The 27,520-nt window shown below is 40.6% G+C and overlaps 1 protein-coding gene across 1 annotated transcript in view; it reads right to left on the bottom strand.

Moving 5' to 3' along the window:
• Nucleotides 1–4,033: 4,033 nt before the first annotated feature.
• The window catches only part of Slc5a8 (solute carrier family 5 member 8), a 41,038-nt gene continuing 17,551 nt past the window's right edge, over nt 4,034–27,520 (bottom strand). Inside the window, exons 7-15 of the mRNA XM_032911004.1 lie at nt 26,586–26,715; nt 24,919–25,007; nt 23,306–23,418; nt 21,299–21,366; nt 14,802–14,888; nt 13,792–13,997; nt 9,470–9,573; nt 5,795–5,874; nt 4,034–5,369 (exon numbers count right to left, since the gene is read on the bottom strand). Coding sequence (XP_032766895.1) covers nt 5,244–5,369; nt 5,795–5,874; nt 9,470–9,573; nt 13,792–13,997; nt 14,802–14,888; nt 21,299–21,366; nt 23,306–23,418; nt 24,919–25,007; nt 26,586–26,715 — 1,003 coding nt within the window. The 3' untranslated portion in view covers nt 4,034–5,243. The remainder of the gene's footprint in view (nt 5,370–5,794; nt 5,875–9,469; nt 9,574–13,791; nt 13,998–14,801; nt 14,889–21,298; nt 21,367–23,305; nt 23,419–24,918; nt 25,008–26,585; nt 26,716–27,520) is intronic.

Below are 27,520 nucleotides of genomic sequence, written 5' to 3'. Positions count from 1 at the left end.
GTGCGTTGCTTGCATAGTGCATCCCATGGGACTCTCCGTGTGACACAGGAAGCGACTGCATTATAATCTGACTGAAGGTTGTGGGTTTTATTATACAATGAGGACATAGCATCTCTCAAGTCAAGAGAATCATCAGCTTGAGCTTCCACAGAGGCCACTGTGAATTAGAAGCACAACCATCAGTATGTGGGTCACAGACCCGAACCACCATCTTCCTCAAGAAATTGAGACTTAAAATCCCAGGCTCCATGCCAGTGCAGCCTAACCAGAAACTAAGAGTTCCAGGTGATGCTGACCCAGGACAGGACAGAATGTGAGGTGGCCACTGTGGGTTATCCAGAGATCAAACAGGGAGCAGAGGAAAACAGAAGAGGATTCTAAATCTACCCATGCGGAAGTGGATGGGAACACCATGAGTAAACACTCTCAATGGATACTCTGTGCCCTTCGGGGGGATTTCACCTAGACAAAAAAGAAAAGTAAAATAGGCCTTTTTGAAAATGAGGAAAGGAGTGCTCGTGAAATGGGAATGGATGATGAAATTGGCGCTTTTCAGAATAATCTTCAGCTTGATGAATTTAAATCGCAAAGATCAAAACTAACCTTCAGAGTGAAAGGTCAAGTGGAATTCCACTTTCTGGAAAATTGGACAGGGAGCCAAAAGGTACTTCAATGCAATGGATGACTTGAAGTGGCCAAAGAAAGGGGAGGTCCTTACCAAACAGGAAACTTGGCAACTGTTTGCAGGACACTTTACTAAATCAGGCAGTTGGGTACAACCACGGTCACCTTCAGCTGGATTGACCACTGAATTGTACAGCAAGCAAGGCAAGCCTTGAGATAAACATCTTAACTTTAAAACTTTCTAATGGTATTATTTTTCAAGAAGATGAAAATGTTCAGCTTGGGTGTTCCTAACTCTATAGTCTAACTTTAAGTCAGTAGCCTTGCTATTACCAGCAATTATTCACACCAATTTTTAAATTTTCTCAACTAAAAACTTGAACTTGATACAGAAAAGTTTGCCCTTTTTTTGCACTTTTATGTTGTTTATGGTATGTCAGACAAGGACCGGATTGTAGATTCTGCATCCTACATGTCTTGTGCCTTTTGTATTAGTGAGTTTTTTCCATTACTATAACAAAATACCAGTGTCAATTAAACCTTTAAAAGGGCAAGGTTGGTTGAGCTCACAGTTCTCAAAGTCGAAGGCATAGCTGAAGTGGCCATGTAACTCACCAGGACTGGAACATGGAGAGAAGCAAGTGGTCAGAGCTTGATGCATCAGGGAACAAGTAAGGATGACTGGCATACAACAATCACTTCTGAGGGCACTTCTGATGCTTATGCCCTAAAGACCTGCCCTAGACCCCACTCTCCACAGACTCAGCCATCTCCAAGGAGCACCGCTCTATGAACCAAGCTTTCAATCATGGATGTTTGAGGTACAGTCAGCCAGCGTGCAAACCACAGCATTTCTGCCTCTGTGTGTCTTAGGGTTTTACTGCTGTAAACAGACACCGTGACCTAAAGCTACTCTTATAAGGATAACATTTAATTGGGGTTATCTTAGAGGTTGAGAGTTTCAGTCCATCATCATCAAGGTGGGACATAACAGCATCCAGGCAGGCATGGTTCAGGAGAAGCTGAGAGTTCTACATCTTCATCTGAAGGCTGCTAGAATACTGGCTTTCAGGCAGCTAGGATGAGGGTCTTAAAGCCCACACCCACAGTGACACACCTACTCCAACAGGGCCACACCTTCTAATAGTGCCACTCCCTGAGCCAAGCATATACAAACCATCACAGCATACGCTGTTAATTAATTAAAATATAAAATGGTCCTCAATGACAAAATCGTGCAAGTTCGTTTGCTTTCAGTTTTATGACTTACACACAGCATTTACTTCGAGAGAGTCCCTTATGGCGTGAATTGGATAGAAATGCTTTTCATAATGTTCATTGTATCCAGGAATATGCTTACTCCAAGAACAGACAACTGCAATGATTTTTATGGAAATTTTAATTGACAAATTTAAAAAAATAAGTTTGTAACCATATTTTATATAGAAATATTCAACTTTCCCAAGATTTTTCACAAACAGTGGTACAAAAGTTGGCTCTAAATTCATCCAAGGCATTCTAAGAACTAAATGGTCTTGCACTTGATTGACTCCGATCTCAGTGATGCTGGGAAGGAAGCCTAGGATCTTGCACATGCTCAGTAAGAGCTTTAACGCCAAACCACAAGCCCATTCCTCAGTTGACTCCTTATCAACAATCTTCATCTTGGAGTTTTCTCCAAGAATCAATTCACAGGGTTGTTCAGTCTTTCTCTACCTCAACCCTACCCAGTGTGTCTATATCATCTGTTTAGTCTATTTCGTGAAACAAACCACTTGTTATGTATTTTGTACCATCCTACTGTGGGGCCATATTAGAAATGACGTAAATGAGGTGAGCTGGCAAAAGACTGGCCTAAATAGTTACCCACTATTTGTAAAAATGTCTTCATATTTTCAGACTCCTCTGAGAGTATGTGGTCATTACCCAGGGTGCTAATGGTACTTTCTGATGGAAACATCAGGTTGTTGGCTTCCAAAAAGCATCAGCATTAGCTCCCATGGTTTCTCAACCCACACAACGTTAGTATCTTCAGCTGACTGGTTTTTTGGTTGGGGGAGGAGAGCTGTCCTATCCAGTGGGACTTTATGCAGCTTTCCTGAATCTAACTCTCACAGCACTGGCACTCTCACTGTGGACACTTAAATGTCCCCACATGTCCCCAGGAGAGCACAATGGCCCATGTTGGTATAACTACTGGTCTCAAGAGAAAAAAAAGAGAGCATGCAAACAATCCAGCTATTGATAACATGACTCTGTGCTGTTTCACATATGATCTATACAGTTTTCATTTCTCTGCAGGATGAATGGGGCTGAGCCATGTCTAGTCTAAGGTTTCTAGTCATTCGGTTGGAATGGTCCTGTTGCTCCTCAAATGTGTTTTTAGTCCCTGTGGTACACATTTGTTAGGGAAGGTCTTTTCTCTACATCATGATAGCACAGATTCTTCCTAGTTCAACAAAAGAACCTAGCAAATTACATTTGCCTCAAACTATTGGAATGAATGAAATCCTAGTCTGTCAAAGCTCTGGTCTTTCACACTATTTTTGTGAGGTGGGCAGTTTCATTTTTATATCGGCATTACATAGAATTAAGGGCAAATTCAAAGACATACTTGTCAGCAGCAAGACACTGACAGACAGCCTGTTAATTTTTTTTTCTTCCTTTAAGGTTTTTGTGATTCAATAAAACTAAGAAAAGATTATTTACTTTACATTATAATATACTAAGATCACCCATATTTATATTTGCCCCAAATTTTAAAAGTTTAAAACAAATACTTTTTAAGTAGTAGCAACATATTTTGATTTTAAGAACTCTTGTTTAGCACTCCTGTTGTTTGTAAAAAATAAAACACTGATATTTCCAAATATCAGAAGGACAGACTTCGTCGTACAGGAAGCTATCAAACTCATTTCTCATGAAGAACACATTGGGTAACCTCTGTGCAACCAGATCAAAGAAAAAGTTACTCAAATAACCTGATTCTCATTGCCAAAACTGAAGCATCATTCATATATGGATATATACATATATATTCAGAATCACTTAATAAATAACTATACTTCAAATCATAGTTATATAAGATTGCATATAAAAAATTTATATGACCATGCTCATTAGAGTACTGTGATATAGTCACAAAACTTGATTTTTGTTTACAAATATAGTAATCAATAAATAGCTCTATATACATAAGAAATACGTGAATTCATAGTTGATTCAAATGACATTTAAATCTCTTTGCTTCAGATAAATGTTAATTTTTGGTATTTTTTTAGTTTTTGATGTCAGTTAACAGCCTTAATAGTGTAGCCTTCAAATATGACAGACCAAAAATATGTATAAAATTATAAATTATTTTTAAAAATCAATATTTCTCTTTTTTAAAATATTGAAAACTTTTTAAAAAAATTTTAAACAATATCTAATGTGTGTATTATAGAAAAATAAGTTATTGATGAAACTCTGTAACGCAGGTTGTAGCTATGAACATAGCCAAATAAATGGCTACTTTTGAAGCTACTGCCTGAAATCTTAGAAAATAAAAGAAAGCATGTATTTAGTAACCTGGAACATGTGAAAAAATAAGGTAGTATTTCCCTATGAAGTTTAGCTCTTTAACTATATGAATTGGTAATTCAATTTAACAGCACTAAAAGCAGTTCTGTGACTTCATGGGACTTCAGCATTTTCAAATTTATAATGTTCTTGGGTTACACAATACACAAGAAACATGTGTTAGTACAGGCTGGGACCTAGGAACTGAAGGACAGAAGTGACATGGTTTATATTGGGTGTCTCAAGATATATCTAAGCCCAGGACAATAAACAAAAAGCTGGAACAGTTAAGAACAGGCAATGTGCCCTACAAAGGCAAGGTTAGTAGAACCATAAGATAAAAACTATAGTCTGTAGTCAATAGTCGATAGTTGATAGTCTACAGTTAATGGTCTATAATCTAAGTCAACAGTCTAGAGTCTATGACAAGCACTGTACTTGGCCAATCGTAAGGAATCTCAGGGGAGAAAAAAAAAAACAGGCCCAAGAATGTATTAAAGATGAACTTGGTCATTGGGTCCCTAACGTCTGCTAGGTGGGATGCTGTTATTTACCCATTCAGAAACAGACTCAGTGGCAAGGTTAGAGCAAGGGGTGATCCAGAAGTAAAGCCCACAGAAATGTTCTCCTCCTGCTCCTCATGTCCCTGCTACCTAGAAACAAAATATGTAGGGGGAAGAAAGAAACCTCTTTCTGAGATTTATGATTCTAGTAAAGATCCCAGAACATACATACTAGCACCAAAGGCATGTAAAATATTGTCAGTAATGTCCACATGTAAGAATATGCCTTTGATTATCAAGTATCATGTATGTATGTCTGTATTTGTCTTCCATACATGTATGAGCTCCTGGTGAAACTCTTAACTCCAATAACAGCAATAACAGCAATAAATCAGTGTATAAAGTAAACCAAATCGGGATTTAGCTTTAACAAAACATATCTTCCAAACAGTCTTCATAGGAAAAAAACTGATCTGATCCAACTATCCTAAAACATGTTTTTTAATAATATAAAAAACCAGACATTACACAATAGCATCCAGCCCTGGAGAAGCTTCACAAGCGAGTCCCATTGATCTTGCCACTGTGGTCTGGGAAGTTCAGCTCGACATGGTTGAAGGCCGGGTTATCAGTTCCACCATCTTCCACAGGATGCATTTTATAGTTTAGAACATGAGTCTTCTGAAAGAAAAGGAGTCACATGAAAATGTTTACGAAAGAAACGTTACTTGTTCGATGACAGATCATTGATACCTACTGTTCTTGTTCATCTAAGTCAGCTTGGTGATCTATTGAGGGAGAGTGAGATCCAGTCTAAGTAAGGGAGCAGAAGCTACGATGGTGTACAATGTATACAATGTATACAATGTATGTCCATGTGTGTGAAGAAGTCATGAACTATCTGTCGATATCCACATATTCTCTTAAATAGTTCTTATCTATTAACTCCATACCTACAGGTACACGTATACACATACAGACAACGATATAGAAATATCTCTACTGTGTGTCTGTCCAAGAAAAGAACTGGGGACGAACTATTGCTCTCTGTTCAGATAATTAAAAACCCACTTCCCTAATTTTAAGATAAACAAAACCTAACTTACTTTCTTAAAAACGTCAAAGTTGGATAAAAAGTCCTGTTTGGTTAGTAAGAATCGGGGGTCTAAGTTCTGTTTTCTTCCTCCTGAAAAACAAAGACATTATTTACATTGTTAGACAGACGTCTTTTAACTACAAAGTGAGCCCCGCCCCATCACACAGGCACTTGGCTTATGAACATTCAACTTTATACACACAGAAAATGCAAACCAAACCTTGAAAGTTGTTCTGAAGACCCAGCTGCCACTCTCCTCTCCTAGATCTCAGACCCCACAGCTTCTAACAGATAGATAGATAGATAGATAGATAGATAGATAGATAGATAGATAGATAGAAGATGGATAGATAGATAGATAGATAGATAGATAGATAGATAGATAATAGATGGGTGGATGGATAGATAGATAGATAGATAGATAGATAGATAGATAGATAGATAGATAGATAGATAGATAGATAGAGTGGGTGGATGGATAGATAGATAGATAGATAGATAGATAGATAGATAGATAGATAGATAGATAGGGTGGGTGGATGGATAGATAGATAGATAGATAGATAGATAGATAGATAGATAGATACGGAGAGATAATAACTCTCAACCCTAACCCAACCTGGTTAGGTTGGTGCCACCTGGATAAAAGACTTGTCTGTCCCAAAAATGATTTAAAAAAAAAAAAAAGCAGCCCATATGACCTCTCCATAAAGTAGCCATCTGTCTGCCTCTCCCTCTACTGCCCCCCTGCCCCTCTGCCCCTCTGCCCCTCTGCCCCTCTGCCCCTCTGCCCCTCTGCCCCTCTGCCCCTCTGCCCCTCCATCTCTGTGCCTCTGCCAGTGAAACTACTTTCCCTGGCTTTTGGTTACGGGTGTGGAGAAATTATGAGTTAAGCAAGTGAAATTCTGCCTGCTCACAGATGTTTCATGCAAATTCTCCTCTCTAAGGTTTCGGCTTTGCTTTCTGTCTGCCGTCTGTCTGCCTTTCATTTTTCTTTTCCTTTTGTATGTGTGTGTGTACGTCTGTTTGTTTTTGTCTTGGTGGACAACTAAAATGCTTTTGAGAACCAAGTACACGGTCCTCAAACCACCACCGTCTACATCTTTGAGATGAGCTTAAAACACTGATCCTGCACTGTGGCTTCGACTGACTTGGCACTGCGAAGTCACAGAACCCTTGATTTCGCCAAGATCGCCAGAGTTCTTTGTTTGGTTGGTTGGTTCATTGTTGTTGTTGTTTTTGTTTTTCTGTGTGACAGAACCCTCGCTGTACTGGAACTCAGTTTGTAGACCAGGCTGGTCTTAAACTCACAGCAATCACCTGCCTCTGCCTCCCGAGTGCCAGGATTAAAGACATGTGCCACCAAGCCTGGTTTCCAAGGTGATTTTTATATCTGCTAGTGTTTGGCCATGGCCACAGCACTTGCTTTTGTTTCACAGGGACAGAAACAAGCACTCAGTACAGAGTCAAATGGAGCTGAAATTCCAATCACGGTGTCCGTCTGGATTCCTATACTCATACCTTACAGCTCATCATAAGGAACATCAGAAGTGTATGTTTCTAGATCTATTTCAAGATTCTCACAGTTGTGGTGGAGAAATGGCTCATTAGTAAAACTAATGAAGGGAATGTGTTTTTATAACTATTTATCTGCTTTCCTGGACATAACTGCATGAAGTCAGGAAAATCAAAGAAGTCAAGGAAAAGAAAGGGAATTGCCAACGGGAACATTCCGATACCCCAGTTTCTCTAGAAAGGAGAGAAAGCCAGTGTGTGTGTGTGTGTGTGTGTGTGTGTGTGTGTGTGTGTGTGTGTGTGTGTGTGTGTGTGTGCATATTAAGCCATGAGGCTACTGTGCTAATTTTCTATGAGGAAAGCACAACCCTTTTGGAAAGTGAATTCAAACACTACAGTTACCAATGCAAAGGCACCAAGGTTGCAAGCAGCATTACCCAGATGCCAAAAATCCAGCATTGTAAACAGATTCTACAAAAAGGCTGCTGCTAGCTTTGTGTAGTGTAAACTGAGCAGCAACACTGCATATTGGGACAAAGCATGGGACGCTGGCTAATTGATAAAGAAGATAATGCAGCTTTTGCTGCTACGGATAGGCATGTGAGAGAGGTTGGGGGGTTAGGAACCCAGCACGTTCTCCAAACCCCAATCCCAGCCTCTGTGATCACTCACCCGGATGTTGTGAGAATCTCCCTACCCTCCTCCCCTACAGTCCACTCACAAACTGGATCAAACACTCCTTTGAGAATTGTTGGAAGCATAATTGGGGGAAAGAGTCATGGATTAAACCTAAGAGACAACGATGGAAAATAGGAAAGAAAAGACAAGAAAATTGAAGGAATCTTCTAATGCAGACGTGTGACTAATAGAAGTCTTCCAGAAAGATAAAACAGAAAATAGTGAGAAATTACAAAAGGATAGCTAAGAAAATGCTCTAGGGTAGAGAGACATGAGACTTCAGAGTTACATGGTCATAGGGCAAGGTAGTTAATGTACCATTGGAACTGTCAGCAGGAGGCCCAGCACTGGCCTTCAATAGCATCATGGGAGAAGGAAATTGAGATTAAAATGCTTTCACATAGAACTTATACTCGAATTATCAGTCACGCATGGGTACATTTTTTGGACATGTAAAATTTTCCAAAATGTCTCCTCCCTGTCCTTCTCAAGAATGTGCTGTATAAGACAGATCTACTCAATTAAAGGAATAAACATGGGAGTAAGAGAGATGGCTGGGCAGTTAAAAGATCACCAACTGCCATTGCAAAGAACCTGGATTTGGTTCCCAGCGCCCACATGATGGCTCAGAATTGCAGATAAGGAGGACTAAATATGGCACCTCCTTCTGGCCTCTGTGGGCAGCAGGCAAACATGCAGCACACTACATATGAGCAGGTAAAACCGATTTAAAAACTAAACTAGAAGCATAAATGCACATGAGAAACTGCGGGACATAGACCATAGCTGGTCTTTGCCACTCTGCAGGTTCTTCTTCTGTCCCCACCCTCTAATGGGGACTCCGACCTAGGAAGGGGGCCAAAAGAATGCCCACAATAAGAACAAAATAAAATCTCAGGACAGAAATCACCATTCCAGGTGACAAGTTCCACTCCATGCATTACCAACTGATAATTAAAACTATGTTCACTCTTCATGAACATTTCCAAAGGCCTCCTACTATGCTCACACAGAAATGTCATGGCTATTGTCTTTCCCACATGAGTACATTTTTGAAATTCATGAAGAGTCCGTATTGGACAGTGAGAAGATCGTAGCATACCAATCTTGCCAAGATACGCACACAGCTTCTCCCTTTCTGACAGGTCATTATGGAAGAAAGGGTTCTCATACAGCTGAGCTTTATCTTCTATCAACCTGTCTTCATCATCCTCAGTGTACACATAGTAATGCTAAGTCTCTAAGTGGTGGTTATGTACCTGGCCTGGATCCAGGCAGCTATTAAATGGCTGAACCAAGATTGCAGTACTGATGGGTCTTTTGACTTAATTTTAGGATTCCAAACACTCTGTGAGTAAAATTTAAAAAAAAAAAAACCCCAAATGATTTCAATCATTCATAGGATCATAGTGAAGTACCGTAAATAGCTACAAATCATACATGGGAACTCTTGCGTTTCTAGAAGTGAGCAGAACAACATTAAGATAATTACCTGTTGCTAAACTGATAAGAATCCCCACCAGCAATGTTGTCAGGGTTCCAATGGTACTGAAGTACAGATATGATAATGAATACCAATTGTCCATCAGTGCAGTCCTGAAAGATACCAAAATGATAACTACAATGATTCACCATGTTCCTGGCAACAAGACCTGTGTGTTTCAATGATCCTGAAAGTAAAAATGCAATAGTTAACCATTTATAATGTCATCATCAAGGATGCTGATTTCAAACTATTGGATTAGGGGTTTAAAATATGGCTTCACTTCGACCATACACATGAGAAAGGACTTTAAATATCATAAGAATAAGGTACCATAGTTCTTTGGCTCAGGAGAAACACAGGCCACGAGGCTGTGTTATCCCGTCCCTGTAGACCAGTGACCAATGTAACTACAACGATTTTCCATGAATGCCTTCTTACTTTCTTTTTGTAATCTAGTAAAACCCAGAACCCTCAAATGACATTTTAGGAGGACTTATTCTAAATAACTAGGTTTGCCCTATTTTTCTGAGTGGTCACTTTATTAGAAATAAACTGGTTTCACACCAAGCCTGCCTTACTTGCCTCCTAGGTTAGCAAGCCTATGTAGTTTGAATAAGTGCGCCCTAACGCTCCTGTCTTGAGGGCTTGATCTTCATCCCAAACCATTGGCAATGGTAAACTGTCAGGAGATAAAACCTAGTAGAGAGAAGGTAGGTCAATGCAGGCATCACTCAAAGGGACGCTGGATGCCTAGCCCCTCCTCCTTCCCTCTGCTCCCAGCAGAGAGGTAAAACAACCCCCTCTAACACATGCTGTTACCATGATCTGCTATGCCACAGAAGCTCAGAAGTACCAGTGTGGAGCCAACCTGGCCTGAAATCTCTAAAACCATGAGCTAAAATCATTTTCCTTCACCAAGTTGGTACTTTGTAACCCAAAGCCGATGATACACACATATGTAATAAAATATTAAGTGTCTGTGTTTACTCATTCAACTCTTCAATATGGTCTCAATATTGTTCTTATCACTGAAGTCAACCATAAGTAAGGTAGAAGAAAACTGCAGACCACAGACATTACTATCCAGCGAAAGAGAAATCCAATAAGCAGTTTTAAAAAAGTGATAGAAAGCCCTGTAAGAAAAAAAATGGAGCAGTGCCATAATGACATGAACAGGGTAGAGAGGGGAGGGCTACATCTAGATGTATGACTGGAGATGACCTGTGGGAAGGTGTGATGTCACTTTCAGCTTCAATAAAGCAGCTTAATTAGGATCAGCCACCCTGCTAAGAACAATGTGGAGAAACATGTCTTTAAGGCACCAGCAAAATGGGAGTATTGAGAATTTCAGAAGCCAAAAACCCAGGAAGAAGGGAAACATGCTGAGATGAATCAATGACATTGAGATAGCTTGGTATTGGGCAAAGACAGAAAACATAGCATAGAACAGTGACTCAAGAAGCAGATCCCTAGGACCTTTGATTTACATTAGCTTAGTGGCCAGCAAATCTTGATGGAACGAGGAGAAGGGACGGGGCTGTCTCTTCAAGAAGAGGGATTGATTTATTAAAATTCTACATGAAGAAAAATCAATCTTGATCTCACTGTTTACTTCAGCCCCAAATGGATTACATTTCTTAAATGTATATAGTTAACAACAAAACTTTTGATTTAAAAATTAAAAGAATAGCTAAACATGGTGGCACACACCTTTAATCCTAGCACTCGGGAAGCAGAGGCAGGTGGATCTCTGAGTTCAAGGCCAGCCTGCTCTACATAGCCAGTTCCAGGATAGCCAGGGTTACACAAAGAAACCGTCTTAAGAAACCAAAAATAAATGAATGAATGAATAAATAAATAAATAAGAAGGATATCTTTGTGACCTCAAAGTAGGCAATGATTTCTTCAATAAGTCTACAAAGGATTAATGATATAAGAAAAGAAAAGTAGTGATTTCTTAAAAAATATAAAATTAGCAAAAAGTAAAAATATAAGCCATTGATGGAGAAAAAAATTCTTAAAACATATTTTTGAGTCACCAACTCCCAAATAAGCAAGCAAGAAAGAGACAAAGAGTCTGTTGAAAATTGGGACAGTCCTAAAGAGGCAGGTGACCAAATGGTGCTGGTTCAACTGGAGGTCAACATGTAGAAGAATGCAAATCAATCCATTCTTATCACCATGTACAAAGCTTAAGTCCAAGTGGATCAAGGACCTCCACATCAAACCAGATACACTCAAACTAATAGAAGAAAAAGTGGGAAAGAGTCTCAAAAACATGGGCACTGGGGAAAATTTCCTGAACAAAACACCAATGGCTTATGCTCTGAGATCAAGAATCAACAAATGGGATCTAATAAAACTGCAAAACTTCTGTAAGGCAAAGGACACTGTTGTTAGGACAAAATGGCAACCAACAGATTGGGAAAAGATCTTGACCAATCCTGATAGAGGGCTAATATCCAAAATACACAAAGAACTCAAGAAGTTAGACTCCAGAGAGCCAAATAATCTTAATAAAAATGGGGTACAGAGTTAAACAAAGAATTCTCAGCTGAGGAATATCAAATGGCCAAAAAAGCACCTAAAGAAATGTCCAACATCCTTAGTCATCAGGGAAATGCAAATCAAAACAACCCTGAGATTCCACCTCACACCAGTCAGAATGGCTAAGATAAAAAACTCAGGTGACAGCAGATGCTGGCAAGGATGTGGAGAAAGAGGAACACTTCTCCATTGTTGGTGGGATTGCAAACTGGTACAACCACTCTGGAAATCAGTCTGGAGGTTCCTCAGAAAATTGGACATTGAATTACCTGAGGACCCAGCTATACCTCTCTTGGGCACATACCCAAAAGATGCTCCAACATACAACAAAGACACATGCTCCACTATGTTCATAGCAGCCTTATATATAATAAGCTGGAAAGAACCCAGATGCCCTTCAACAGAGGAATGGATTCAAAAAATGTGGTACATCTACATAATGGAATACTATTCAGCTATCAAAAACAATGACTTCATGAAATTTATAGGCAAATGGAATGAACTAGAAAATATCCTGAGTGAGATAACCCAATCACAGAAAAACACACTTGGTATGCACTCATTGATAAGTGGATATTAGCCCAAAAGCTCGAATTACCCAAAATGCAATCCACAGACAATAGGAAGCTCAAGAAGAAGGATGACCAAAATGCGGATGCTCCCACTCCTTCTTTACAGAGGAAAAAAATATCCATAGGAGGGGATAAGGAAGCAAAGTTTAGAGCAGAGACTGAAGGAATGGCCATTCAGAGCCTGCCCCACATGTGGTCCATATATATATATATAAATATATATATATATATATATATATATATACAGCTAAAAACCAGATAAGATTGATGAAGCTAAAAAGTGCATGCTGGAAGGGACCAGATATAGATCTCTCCTGAGAGACACATCCAGAGCATGTCCAATACAAAGGTCAATGCTAGCAGAAAACCACTGAACTGAGAGCAGGACCCCCTTGGGAGGAATTAGTGGAAGGATTGAAAGAGCTGAAGAAGCTTGTAACTCCATAAGAACAACAATGCCAACCAACCAGAGCTTCCAGGGACTAAACCACTACCCAAGACTATACATGGACTGACCCATGGCTCCAGCTGCATATGTAGCAGAGAATAGCCTTGTTGGGGCACCAGTGGAAGGGGAAGCCCTTGGTCCTGCCAAGGTTGGACCTCCAGTGCAGGGCAATGTCAAGGGGGTCAAAGAGGGGTGAATGGGGGGAACACCCATACGGGGGAGGGAGAGAGGATGGGGGCTTATGGACAGGAAACTGGGAAAGGGAATACCATTTGAAATGTAAGTAAAGAAATGTATCTAATATAAATAAATAGATAGATAGATAGATAGATAGATAGATAGATATAGATATAGATATAGATAGATAGATAGAGGCAGGTGACAAAAGTAGATATCTGAATGTCCAATAAACATATTAAAGGGTGGTCAACTTCATGAGTTATAAAGAATTAAGACAGAATTACCAAGCTATACTCATCAACTACTAAGAAGTTAAGGAACTCAAACTCAATCTGGACAGCTGGAAACTCTATCCAGGCAGCTACAGGATAGCTCACTACAACTTCAACCGTGTCACTTGCTGTACTTATACTGTAGGAATAATATAAAACAGCACAGCGAGAAGACCACAGAGAGTCAACTCTTCTCAGGGTTAGGAAGAAGCAGTGTCACAAGCAAGATAAAACAAAAGAAGAAAGAAAAGAAACAAAACAAAACTGGAGTCTCCTATTTGTCACCCAAGTTTTAAAGATGTAACACACCTTTCCACATCGTGTATCTGGAAAGCGCTAGTAGAAAACGGCATCTCTGTGGTTGACATCCAGTCTGTCCCGTTGTGCGTGCTGTTACAGCCATGGGTTTCAAGGGACAATGGTAAGGTTCTCTCAGGAAGTGGAGGATAAAGCTGGGCTCCGATTCCTACCCATAAAGAAACGGCAAATCCGGCCAACAGACCGGCAAGGGCTCCCTGAAAAAACAAGAGCGCTTTTAGAAGAAACACAGCGTCATTTTCTTTGAGGTAGATTCAACGTGAGAAAGTCAGGATCAACATGGGCGAAGCCAAGAGTGTCTGCCTAGAGTACAGGAGGCCCGTTAACTTCATTCTCTCTTTACGGAACCAATGGTTAAGCTATAAATGTCTGACATTCACTTCCGTACATTCTAGGTCTTTCCAGAACTTCACCCTATAATGGAAATGAACTCCCTATTGATTTCTAGAGAAATTGTTCAATGTCACTTATTCCAGATTTTTGTATTTCGAGGTGTACATGCTTAGGTATAATAGCCGAGATACCACTTCTTTTCAAATAATATTGCCAATTATATTCTTCTCCAACTGCTCGGGGCTGGAAGATGTGCAAGAACTACATCTTGAAGCACCAGAAGAATAAACTGTGGTCATGGTAGTTAAGATGTAATTTTTTTTTCTCTTTGCTGTGCTCTGACTACGCGTAATCTTTCAAACCATCAGAGCCTATTGATCTCCTTCCTTAAAGCCTCGATATCCAATTTTAAAAGAAGCAAGCATGTAAACGCACATTTAAAGACGTTGGCCTATTCACACTGTGAGTATTGAAGTTGTACTACCTGGCTCTGTTTCCACTGGCTTCCCACCTGCAAGCTCTCAGTTCTTCAGTGCCCACGCTATCCAAGTCAAATCACCAAGACAAGTCACTAGTGACAGATCACAAAGCAGCCATGGCTTCAGTGCAGAAAAGAAAGATGTAGTTGGGAAAGGTAACCTTCAGATACATCCACTAGCTATACTTACCACAGAGTTGGCGAAGGGGACCAAGATGCCCAAAGAAAACAAGCCCAGAAGTGGTCCACCAACCATGCCAAATATGCTAAGTGCTGCCTACAAAAAATAACAGAAAGCCGACCGTTAGACATCTCAAACCCAAACATAGTGTTTCAAACAATTCTAGCAGGGTCAGTATTAAAGTGTTCAGTCTCCACCAGAAAAAAAAAATATCACAAAATTGTATTCATGATAGTCTTGTCATTGAAGGAGATCATCAACGCCTGGAGATTTCTGCTTTTCAACCTCAGATGATTTGTTTCTTTGGACTTTTTGTTTATTTGTTTGTTTCTGTAGTGCTCCATCTCACTATGTGGCCCTGGCTATCCTGGAACTCACTATACAGACAAGGCTGGTTTTGAACTCACAGAGTTCCTGTTGCTGCTACCACCCAAGTGCTGAGATTAAAGTGTGCACTACCACACTTGGCTTGTTTGTTTTTTCAGGTACCCTCAAATAGGCAACAAAGGGCTGGAAATATGGCTCAGTGGTTAAGAGTGCATATCTTTCTTATGCAGGACCTGAATTCAGTTCCCAGCACCCACATCAGGGAGCTCACGACTGCCTCTGAGTTCAGCTCTAAGAGATCAGACCCCCTTTTCCACCCTCCACAGGTACTTACACTCAAATGCACATATTCTCCCAAATGCCTACATATACACAACTTAAAAACAATTTTAAAGTCAACACAGGGGGCTGGGAAGATGACTCAGTCTCCAAAATGCTTGCTTCACGTGCACCTAAATTCGACACCCACAGTCACAAAAGCTAGACGTGGCAGTTCATGCCTTTAATCGCAGTGTTCAGGAGAAAGAGAGAAGAGGATTCATGAGGTTGATGGGCAGCTAGTCTATCTGAAGTAGTAAATTCCAGGTTCAGTGAGAAATCCTGTCTCAAAATGCAAGGTGGGGAGCAATTGAGGAAGACATCCAATGTCAGCTTCTGGTTTAGGCACATGTATATATGAGATCCCCTCCTCAACACACACACACACACACACACACACACACACACACACACACAGAGAGGAGAGGGAGGCATCATGATGCAAAGAGGACAAACAGTAATAAACCATCAGGGCACCGTTATGCATGCAAAAATCAAGACACCTGTTCTCAGCCTTTTACCAATACAGCACAACACTCTTCTGTGCTTTGGTGGTATTCAAAAAAGACAGTGGATAAGAACTGCAAAATGGCCAGATATAATGATAAAATCCATAAACGTTTCTGATCTGATCTGGTATAGATGTAATAAGGTTGAAACACTGGATTTAAAATCATTGATCCAATGGTGTAGAGAAAGGGTTAAAGTCTATTTGGATGACTGAAACTTTTCTTTGATACAGAAATACAAAGGCCATGAGACCGAAAGACATTTGCAAACGTGAATCATGAGGGAGTGCAAATGTCGCTTGAAGATGTACATGCTCTTAATAACCTAATAGCCCCAGTAATCTAATGTCTAGTTTTGAAGACTGGGTGGGCTAAAAATGAACAGTCGTTCCATGGTACTGAGCAATAATTTTATAAAAGAAATCGTTCCGATGGGGTGAAGCTCAGAACTATGAGGATGGAAATTGATAATGGGCTGCAAGTCTCGACAAAGCTACAATGAGAGATTTTGAATGTTTTCATCCCCACAAAATCATAAACACTTGAGACATAAACTTAACCACATTTGAACTAGTGAAATACACACATGGATTCAAACATATTATGCCATAAAATAAGTATAGCTTTATAGGTCAATTAAAATGCAAAAAGAAATAACTAAGACCATGAGAGAGCAGGGACATGGTGACTTGTCCACCAAGAGGCCAAACAGAGTGGAATGAATGAGTCAGACAGTATATGAAGAAAATGTTAGAAGATGTGTACTGGATCCTTCATTCAAATGAACTCTTTCAGACGTCTACACTGTGGAGTGAGGAATGAGTGGACACTGTGGACGAGAGCTAGCATGTGAGAAGGATGTAGACTCAGGAATAAACCAAATAACTTCTTTCCCGGTTTACTGTTCATGAAGGACACACCTTATACATCCTCACAAGCAGCAGCAGCTCATTCTAGCTGCCCTCTTACAAGACAGACAGCAGGAGGATGTCACTGGACAGCTGATCGTTAAGACTCTCTATCAAAGGGCCATCCTCCAGCTTTGGACAGTTCTTCTATGTTGTTATACCTGTATTCAGTCCAGCATAGTTGCTGAATTCTTCTTTCATAAAGAGAGTCGATTTGGTAAGAGTAAATTTGAATAGTTTCTGAAAATCACATCTCCTGAGATGGCCTGCCTCCTGGAAATCTATGGAAGAAGATTGGAATTCCCCAAGATCGGGTCTTATCATAGGACTAAGTGGCTCACAGAAACAGTCACTTGGATAGCCCATAGCTGTCATTTATCCTATAGCCATGATAAAGTTTATGTTTAACCTCTTGAGGATCAGTAACAAACAAGTTACCTGAATTTGAATGTCTGTCAAAGGTCAAACAATTTTTCAAAAAAAAAAAAAAAGTCTTTCTCATTCTCAGAACAATCTGATGGGAATTTAACTGATTCATCACCAGAGAGTCTAGAGTAGTCAACATCCAGCTGAACAATCAGGGAAATAGAAAAGAATAGACTTCAGCAATGGATAGAGGGCAGACTCACCAGCAGTGAGGGAAGAGTGATTTTTTTCCTTTTTTTCGGAGCTGGGGACCGAACCCAGGGCCTTTCGCTTGCTAGGCAAGTGCTCTACCACTGAGCTAAATCCCCAACCCCACGGGAAGAGTGATTTTTATACTTATCAGGACTGGGCTGCAATGACCAGATGGATTGTGGGAAATCTATGGAGGCACATTCAGCAGATGAAACACTGGCTGCTCAGTGTGGGGGGTCAGAATGATCCCTAGTAAAAGCTATCAGTCCCCTCAACTCTAAATACCAGTGAGCAATCTGAGGAAACACAATTAGATAAGAACATCAAGTCCTCCGACTTATGGCATGAGGGAACAGTATGGGGCCACCAAGAGGACTCAAGATTAAGCAGCAAGGTCTGGTGGCAACATGTGTGCTGGAGTTGACATCCAAGATATAAATCTTGAACAGAGATGTGATCTGATCTAGTAAAGTTTGGATCTCGACCGCCTCCTACCATAATATCTTCAGGCAGCACAGAATGTAAAGAGAAAGTCTGAAATGCTGAGAAATATACCAATAAAAGTCCTGGCAGAACAGTCATAGCCGATGAGTTACTCTGCGGAGCTCTCCTGGGTGTAGGATAGGAATATTAGTGAATTCAGCTCTCTGTATGTGGAAAAGTTGGTATTTAGCTGTCTAAGTTGGTGAGTGAGTGAGTACGTCTGTCTCAAGGCTTACTGAAAGCGAGCCTGCTTGGTAGCACCGTTCCACATAACTTCCAAAAGAGATTGCCTGTCCTTAGAGCAGACAGCTAGCAAGTGCATCACTTCAAAGACAGGTTCTCTTCAGAGGGCTAGAGAGGGGACTCTGCTGTAAGAACTCTAGCTGCAAGGCATTCCCATGACATTAGTACCATTCTCATGTTGGAGTCTGCCACTACCTTTTGCTGGTGGCCAGATTGGCAGCTTTAGTATGTTTTTCCTGGTAACAATTGCTACCACGGAGACTCAAAGTACATAGAGGAAGCAAAAACAGACTTTAAAAAAGACCCACAGTGACGTGTTCGCCATACTACACAAACCTTTTGGTCGGAGAGAATTCCAGACCACTGCTTCCTCAATTTCTCATAGAAGTGCATGTCAATGGGCCTGTCACCAGTCACAGAGCTGGGACAAGCTTATGGGACCCTAACTCTTCCTGCTGAATGACTGGTTACTGACAGGTTCTGGAGGAAGGCTAGCCATTGTCTTCAATTGTGTACCCATTGAGGAGTTCACCAGTCTCGGCACATTGTGCCAAACCCGTGGCCACACAGGTGACTCTAGTTAAACTCAGTCTGAGAGGGGGGGGAGAGGGAGAGGGAGACGGAGAGGGAGACGGAGAGGGGGAGGAAGGGAGGAAAGGGAAAGGAAGGAAGGAAAGACACAGACAAAGAAAGAAAGAAGAAAAGGGAAGAAGGAAGGAAAGACAGACAGACAGAAATACAGACAGACAGAAAGAAAGAAAGGGAAAAAGGAAGGAAAGACAGAAAGACAGACAGACAGAAAGAAAAAAGTAAGAAAGAGAGAGAAGGAAAGAAAGAAAGAGAGAAAGAAAGAAAGAAAGAAAGAAGGAAGGAAGGAAGGAAGGAAGGAAGGAAGGAAGGAAGGAAGGAAAGAAGAGTGAACGTAGGAGGGGAGACTTATAAAGAAGAGGGAACGGTAATAAAGACTCAAGGTTCAAGGTTAAATCAGAGTGAGAATGTCAAAGACCAAACTGAGTAGGAGTTCTTCGGTTGAAAAAATTTTAAAAGAAAACATGTACTTGGTTAAAAAAAAAAAAAGACCAGAAAATAATTTTACTTTGTCTATTCTTTAGTAACAAATTGAAGTCTTTCTATAAAATTAAAAAGAAATGAATGTCAAAATGATCCTGCCCACCTACTTGGACCATCTAAACCTCATTGTCATATTTGAGGATTTGGGCTGGTCTTAGTAACTAACTTCCTCAGGGACAACCTCTTACCTTCTGCTCAATTTGCACCAAAGATGAACCTTAGCTGTGATCCATCCTGGCAGAGTGGTACACCATTGGTAGGGAAACATGCCAGAGTTATGAACCAGATACCATCAGGGACAGATGACCAAATGACTAGAAGAATCTCTGTGAAGACACCATTCTTGGAATTCAAGACAGTCTTCCTTTATACCTACATTCAGACTGGGTCAGTTACCAGCCACTTCTCCACAGAGGGGTTTGCCTGGTAAGGGTAAACTTTGTTCTAAGGTTCAGAAGCGTTTGCATGTGTGCTAAAATGACTTGTCTCTTGGAAGCCCTGAGGACCATGATTAGAAATCCCTAGGGCCAGTCTGCATTCCGGTACCAACTGACACAGAGCTCGACCTGGTAAGGCCCTTGAGTCAGTCTAGGGCTGCCATTAGCCTTACTGCCACTAAGTGTCCCATAACATATTGCATAGCTACACTCAACATGACTACTCAGGTGTTGACTAGACATTAAACTCAAAGTGGTGGCAACAAGGCAGGGTTCCTCTGACGCTGTGTCAGAGGAAGCTGCTAAAATATCATGAGGTCCAGAAGTTCACCTCATAATAGGAAAAGGTCAGATTTCACTCCAAATTCACTCTCAACAGCAAGAACCAAGAAGACCTAAAGCGTTTCTTACTAATGGATCTCATTTTCGAAACATCCTTTTGTGTGCACGTTAATGTGTCCACCTGATGTTTGAGACTGTATCTCTCAGTGAACTTCCCAATCCAATTAGACTAGGTGAGCAGCCTGGATCTGCCTCCTCAGGTCTGGGTTACAGACACCCCTAGCTTTATTATGTGGTTGCTAAGGACCTAAACTCAAGTCTTCATGCTTACACAGCAAGCGTGTTGCCTCCTGAACCATTGCCCTAGAACCTTTATACAGCAGTACTTTTGGCAAAAAAAAAAGTTATTACATTTTTTATTGTGTGTATGTATAAAAGTGTACGTGTGTGTGCATGCACATGTATGTGTCCGTGTGTGGGTACATGCATGTGTATGTGTGCATGTGTGTGTGTGAAAATGCACATGTATGTGGGCACATGCATGTGTGTTACGTTGCCTGGAGGGAAATTTGAGGAAAACTTCCAAGAGGCAGGCCTCTCTGTCTACCCTATAGGCGAACTAACTCATCCTTTAGGCTTGGCAACCTGAGCCATCGTACTGGTTCCCTTTATATAACATCATTATCATGAAAGAGTTATAAGAATGGAAAGTCGATTTGAGATTCTTGAGAGGCCAGTAGGGGAAGGAAGACAGATTTAGGTGAGGCAGTGAAAGATAGCAAGTGGAACACTGATGACGGTCATATCATTCTCTATGCTCATTGTTTCAACCCAATACCCCCGGCTGTGACAGTGTCCCAGCAAGATGTTACCATCACGAGATCCTCCTGTCAGGTATTGCTATGGAGTAAATTCTATATAAAACCACTATTGTCTTCATTTCATGTAAGTCTGTAATTATCTCAACGTATGCTTTTTCAAATATTGAAAATAAGGGTCTGGAGAGAAGGCTCAGCAGTTAAGAGTACTTACTACCCTTACACAGGATCTAGTTTCGGTAGCCAGCACCCACATCAGACCCCTAGCAAAACTACTTCTTAGACCAGCTCCAGAGCTTCAGATGGCCCCCTGACCTCTGTGGGCACCTGCCTGCAGGTGGTACACATAGAGGCAGGCAGGAATACATAAACATTAAATAAATACTTTGGTCATCTTTGTTCCTTGATACGTCCAAGTGTGAATGTGGTCAGGTGAACACTGAAGCTAACAATTTAGCAGTTATGACATCAGTCTTTAGAGTTGGCCCTCACCTGTAACAAGGCTCCCATCAGCGAGGCCACAGCAGCCATCCCGATGCACAAAGCTCCGTACAGCACACCTACACGACAACACAAAAGGCACATATAGACCCAGAGGATTACAGTCCTCAAAAAAATGAGTACCCGCACATTTGAGTCAAAGTGGATAATACCAGTGAGGGGAGAACAATACCACATTAAAGTCAGCAAGACAAGGAAAGAGGCATTTTCCTAAGAGACCAACAGTGGTTGCAAGGAAGAAAAACAAAGCCCTTATACTTGGCCCGGGATTAGTCACAACAGTAGATTACATAAGAAAAGAATCCCTGGAATTAACTACAGGGGTTTTAAGACTTAGCAGCATTGTGTTATACATTTAATCCTCCACAAACATTTGTCTGTACACGGAGGTTCTGGACTCTGCTCCCCACAATGTGGGGGTGGGGACGTTGAATAAATCCCAGAACTGGAGCCTCCCTACTTTCCCTGTTTGTTTGTTCTGGGAAGTGGTAATCCACACCAACTGGAGGCTTGGTTCTCTAGTCTCTCGGAAGCTCCTTCAGCATCCAGCCCTAAGCCTTTCCTGTTAAACTAGCAAAGAAAGGTCACTTCAACCCGTATAGTATTCCACCTTCAGGCTCGCTCTTTTCACCAAACTGCTTTACTCAACACCACCCCCCCAACCCCCGTTGATAAATGATAGGTTTTTTTTTTCTTTTTACATTCACTGACTTTGATAGTTTCTTAAGTATGTGCATTGCTTTTAAGATTAAGAAATAATACTCCCCTGAGCATTTTATTTAAAAAAAAATAATCCATTTAGAAAAATAATTAACTGTAATTGACCAACATAATTTCCAGTGCTCAAAATGAAAAAAGGAAAGAAAAAAGAAAAACAACACAGAAGAAATTACTTATGCAATCAGTGTGTGTTGGCACTGACTTCTTCGTCCCAGTAGTCATACTTTTGTTAAGAATTTCCTGATCATAGCAGAAAGAAAGGGGAAAAAAAACACTTCCCCCCCCCAAACTGCTCTTGATAATGATGTTTATAGGGCCCAATATAGATATAAATAGTATTGCAGGTGATTTAACTTAATTCTGTTCCACTTGATACAATGTGAATGGTCACCACTGATGGGTTTTGGTGTCCATAATTAATGAGAAGCCGAGTCAATTGCTATGTTATTGTCTATGATGCCCTTGACTAAATTAGGCCAGATATGATGTCACACACCTGTCATCTCAGCATTCAGGAGGATGAGGCAGGAGGATCATGTGTTCAAAGCCAGGCTGGCTGCATAGAAAGACCCTTATTCAACAGGAACGAGAGTGAGAGTCTTAGCACTAAGGTCAAACAAACAGGATCCTTGGACACTGCCCTTGGTGGTTCTCTGATGATTAGATTTTTTTTCTTTTTTGAGACTGTGATGGCTTGAATATGCTTGGCCCAGAAAGTGGTTCTATTAGGAGGTGTAGCCTTGTTGGAGTAGGTGTGTCACTGTGGATAAGGACCCTCACCCAGCTGCCTGGAAGTGAATCTTCCACTAGCAGTCTTCAGATGAAGGTGTGGAACTCTCAGCTCCTCCTGCACTATGCCTGCCTGGATGCTGCCATGCTCTTGCCTTGACGATAATGGACTGAACCTCTGAACCTGTAAGCCACCCCCAACTAAATGTCGTTCTTGTAAGAGTTGCCATGGTCATGGTGTCTGTTCACAGCAGTAAAACCCTAACTGAGACAGAGACTAAGACCGGGTTATATCAACTCCTGTTCCTTCTGCCTCAGCCTCCTGAGGACCAGAGTTATAAATGCACACCACTACTGTCACCTTAAATGTTTGCATTAGTGGCCACATCTTCTTTGCAGATACGATCAGCCCCACGGCATTGTGAGCACATGTAGCTGGACAGGTACTCATACCATGAGGAACTTAAAATCCCTCAGAGGACAATTTTTAGTGTCTCCAAAACAAAGCCAACACTGCTCTCAAATGGAAACATGAGGAAGGAAACTTACTCATTCCTTGAGAAATCCAAGACAGAGACTTCTCTGAGAGAGACTTGAAGCGAGGTTTGATGAGATCTTCCACAGTGACTGCTGCCAAGGCATTGATGCTGGAAGACACCGTGCTGTGAAAGAAGGCAAAATTGTAATTCATGATGTTAGTTTTAGTGATACTTTTAGCAGGAATGAAGAGAAAAGCAAACTCACACTTCAAAATTAGAAGCAGATGGGGCTAGAGAAATAACTCACTGTTTAAGAGCACTAACCCCTCTTCCAAAGGAACTGGGTTTGATCCCCAGTACCTGCAGTAGCTCATAATCATTTGTAATTCAAGCCTCAGGAGATCTGATGCCCTCCCTTGAACTCTGAGAATGCTACATGCATGCAGTACACACACCACCATGTAAGCAAAAGACTTATGCGCACGAAATAATAAGATAATGTAAATAGATCCATGTTCTTTCATTTTTAGTGAGCACAGTACCCTCTTTCTGGGAGCTAATATCTTTCATGAGTCAGGCAACACACATAGACTTGACTCTATGTAAAAGACAAAGAATTAGTTAGCCTTGCTTCTATTTCCCAGGTGACCTTTGGTATCTATAAAATGAATTCGAATATATTCCTCAAATTGCCACATAACAACTTTAAGATATTGTTTCTGTGTACATAAAAAGAACCACTGTAAGCCCTCAGCAACATACCATATATTGCAATATTAATCTCCTACCCTTGTTAGCATATACTATATACCTAGTAATAACAATTTCCTACATCAAACTTAAGAAGAGACTACAACTAGGAAGTTCAATAGGGAGGTGCAAGAGTCCTTAGAAGATGTACAGTGTTCAACTTGCGATTAGGAGACTTGAGTCTGTTTGCAGGTGACCATGATCTAGCCTCACACACATTGCATTCATGTTTAATACTCAGCAAATATTAAAGCTACCATCCAGTGACCATCACCACTGTGACTGTATTGGATATGCAATGTTGTGTTAGAAAGCAGGGACCTAGTCAAGTTTAGTGCCTGATGACAGCAGAAAGATTCCATAGGATCTTTCCAACAGAAGGATACGTGGAAGAATTTGCCCGTTTTAGGCCATTTTCTGACCATGACCAGAATTCATCTTTACCTCTTAAAGTAGCCAATAAGAAAAGAGGGATACTATGATGATTAATCTTAATTGTCAACTTGATTGAATAGGGAAATGCCTAAGGGATTAGTAAAACACATCTCTGAATTTGTCTTGAGAGCATTTCCGGTTCAAAATAAATGGATTAGTAGCTTGGCAGAGCACGCTGTGATGGTGCTATTGAGGGACGGTAGATACATAGGAGGCAGAACCTGCTTAGATGAAGTGGGTCACTTGGGGTATATCACTGGGGTTTCTGTCTTGCTCTGGCCTCATTCATGAAAAAGATCTTCCACTGCCTGCTCCCCCTACCAGAATGTTTCTCAAGATGCCTAGAGCCAGGTAAGCACGAATTGAACCCTCTGAACCCATGATCTAAAGTAAGTAGTCCCTTCCTAGATGTCGTTTTCTCATGCATTGGCCAAAATAACAGTAAAACAAGCGTTAAGTCCTTATAGTAACGATACCATCATAGAGTCAGTTTTATACCTTAATGTCCCACTGTAAGCACAGGCCACAAAAAGTCCGGGAACACCAGGATAATTTTTCAAAATGTCCAGCACCAAATAAGGCATAAGCTGAAAATTCCAAAATTCATACCCAAGTGTTAGTTGCTATCAAACAAAATCAATACACAGTCAATTTTATAGTCTCCCAAAAAGAAAGGGAGAGATAGTCTATGCAAATCCCAATAGATAAAATGAAATCAACATACATTCATGAATTCTCCAAGAATAAATTTAAAAGTTAATATAAAATAATCCTCTCATTTCCTAATCCCACAATCATATTGGGGCAGTTACATTTCCACCAATGTAAATTTCACCCATCTTCATTCTGAGGCCTCAGAAAAACAAGCAGGTTTTATAGAGTAGCTTTTGCAGGAGCCTGTCAGGCTCCTGGAGTCAGTATGTGCTAAGTTTGAGCTGTACTGCAAGATTACAAGAAAGTGCGTGTTATGGAGGATCCGGGAGCTCAAATGGCAGAGCGCCTGGGTCTAAAGACTGCCCAGCTGCTTACCTAATTTCTCACTGTGCCTTGGTTTACTTATCTTTCAAAGTAAAGTAATAACACACTGCCTCAGAGTCTAATTGTGAAAAGTAAAAAATAGACTTTGAAGCGTATTCCAAAGTATCTGGCCTATTGTGAAAAAAAAAATTGATGAACTCTCGCAGTAATTCTGTGTAATACCAATGTGACCTCATGCCAATCAAGTGACCATCACTGAGTCTCATCTACTGCTTTAATCTCAGCACTTTGGAGGCAGAGGCAGGTGGATCTCTGTGACTTTGAGATCAGCCTGGTCTACATAGGCAGTTCCAGGACAGCCAGGGCTGCACAGTGAGACCCTGTCTAGGAAAAACAAAAATAAAACAACGATTACATCAACAAACAAACACGATCGCTGAGACTCATTAAGTTATCTGTAAAATGGGGATTACAGTGTTGCGGAGGCATTAACATCAAGCAATGTTAAGACTCTTGGCACAGAATCTCAAGCACAGAGTCAGGATGCAAACTCTGTCCATCTTTCAGTCTGTTTCTGCATTTCTAACTGGAAGCTGAGGGCTTAAAAGATCACCCCAAGTTAAGAGCACTGGTGGTTCCTGCAGATGACCCAGATTCTGTTCCCAGCACCCACGTGGCAGCTCGCAACCATTAGTAACTCCCATTCCAGACAATCTGTCTCCCTCTTCTGACCTCTGGGAGCACAGAGCGTGCACGTGGTACACAGACATGCACGCAGGCAAAACGCTCACAAACGTAAAATGAAACAAGTGAAAAAAATGAAAAATTTTAAAGTAAATAAAAACTGGGAGATTGTTTATAAAAGTGCTTTGACAATACCCACAAATGTCAACGTCACCATGTTTTATGCATAGTTTCTATTAACCCAGTTAGCTATGCTTACTTCCAAACCCTGAGTTTTTCCATCCAAAAAATCTGACTTGAAAATTGTCCAGGCCGTCCAAGAGTTTAGACACAGAAGCCTTCATACTTGCTCTATCCTCGACAAGTGATTTGCTGAGTGATTTATAGACACAAAAGGTGACTGCCTGCATTGCGCCCACTTGCTGGGTCTCTCCAAGAATGAAAATGCTCCTTCCTAACAGCACACAGGCTTTGTAAGATCACCAGTGTATGTGATTCCACACCTGGTCAACTTCTGACACTTTCTTAGATGTCCAGGGATCACAGTCATGGTATCTGGAATACAGGGCAAGCCCACAGAACACGGAGCAGATGAGGATCACCCAGAGGCCCACAAGGTTGACATAGAGAGACCTGAAAGAGAGGATGCCAGCAATTAACAGCTGTAATTTCTATCCCAAAGACCAAGGAAGCTGTTACAAGGAGAAGAGAGCACATCATGATTACACTTAATAAATAAATGCACGTAATATTTTCATTCTCAAAAACGATTTTTTCTACATAATTGTCTTCTTTGATATCAGTCAATGATGTATTCATAAATCCTTCTGGCAGATGCTGTTTCTCAATGAATATGTCTTCCTACTCGAAATCCACAGTCATCTATGGCTTTATACACTGAGTCCTTTAACCATAAAATAAAATAAGGATTTTAATAGGCATTAGAGTAGTAACTTATTCATTTTATTTTAAAAGTAGTTTAATTTTAAAAAGTAGATTAATTATAAACTGCTAAACATGGTCAGCTATACATACATATGCATGCATATATACATATGCATATATACATATGCATATATACATATGCATATATAAATGTACACAAACATATATGTGTGGATATATGTATGTGTATATATATATATATATATATATATATATATATATATATATATATATATCTCAATTCACTAAAGTTCTTCCAACATAGTTTGTAAGACCACTCATCATTAAGGACAAGAAACACACACACTGTATTCCCTGGACAGGTTTCTCCTCATACCATGTGCTCCCTCACCCATTCTCTATCCTCAAGTGCCATTAATTTAAAGCAGAAAAGGACATAAACAATTACATGTGTATGCCCCACACAGTATTCTACCAGACTTCCCATGTGGTAATAGTATTGCTTGTTCTCCTTTACAAGTTTAGATCTGAA

This window comes from Rattus rattus, chromosome 1 (genome assembly GCF_011064425.1).
Source record: "Rattus rattus isolate New Zealand chromosome 1, Rrattus_CSIRO_v1, whole genome shotgun sequence".
Lineage (NCBI taxonomy): Eukaryota > Metazoa > Chordata > Mammalia > Rodentia > Muridae > Rattus > Rattus rattus.
Note: the sequence above shows the minus strand (reverse complement) of the source record. Positions and strands in the feature narration are given on the sequence as shown.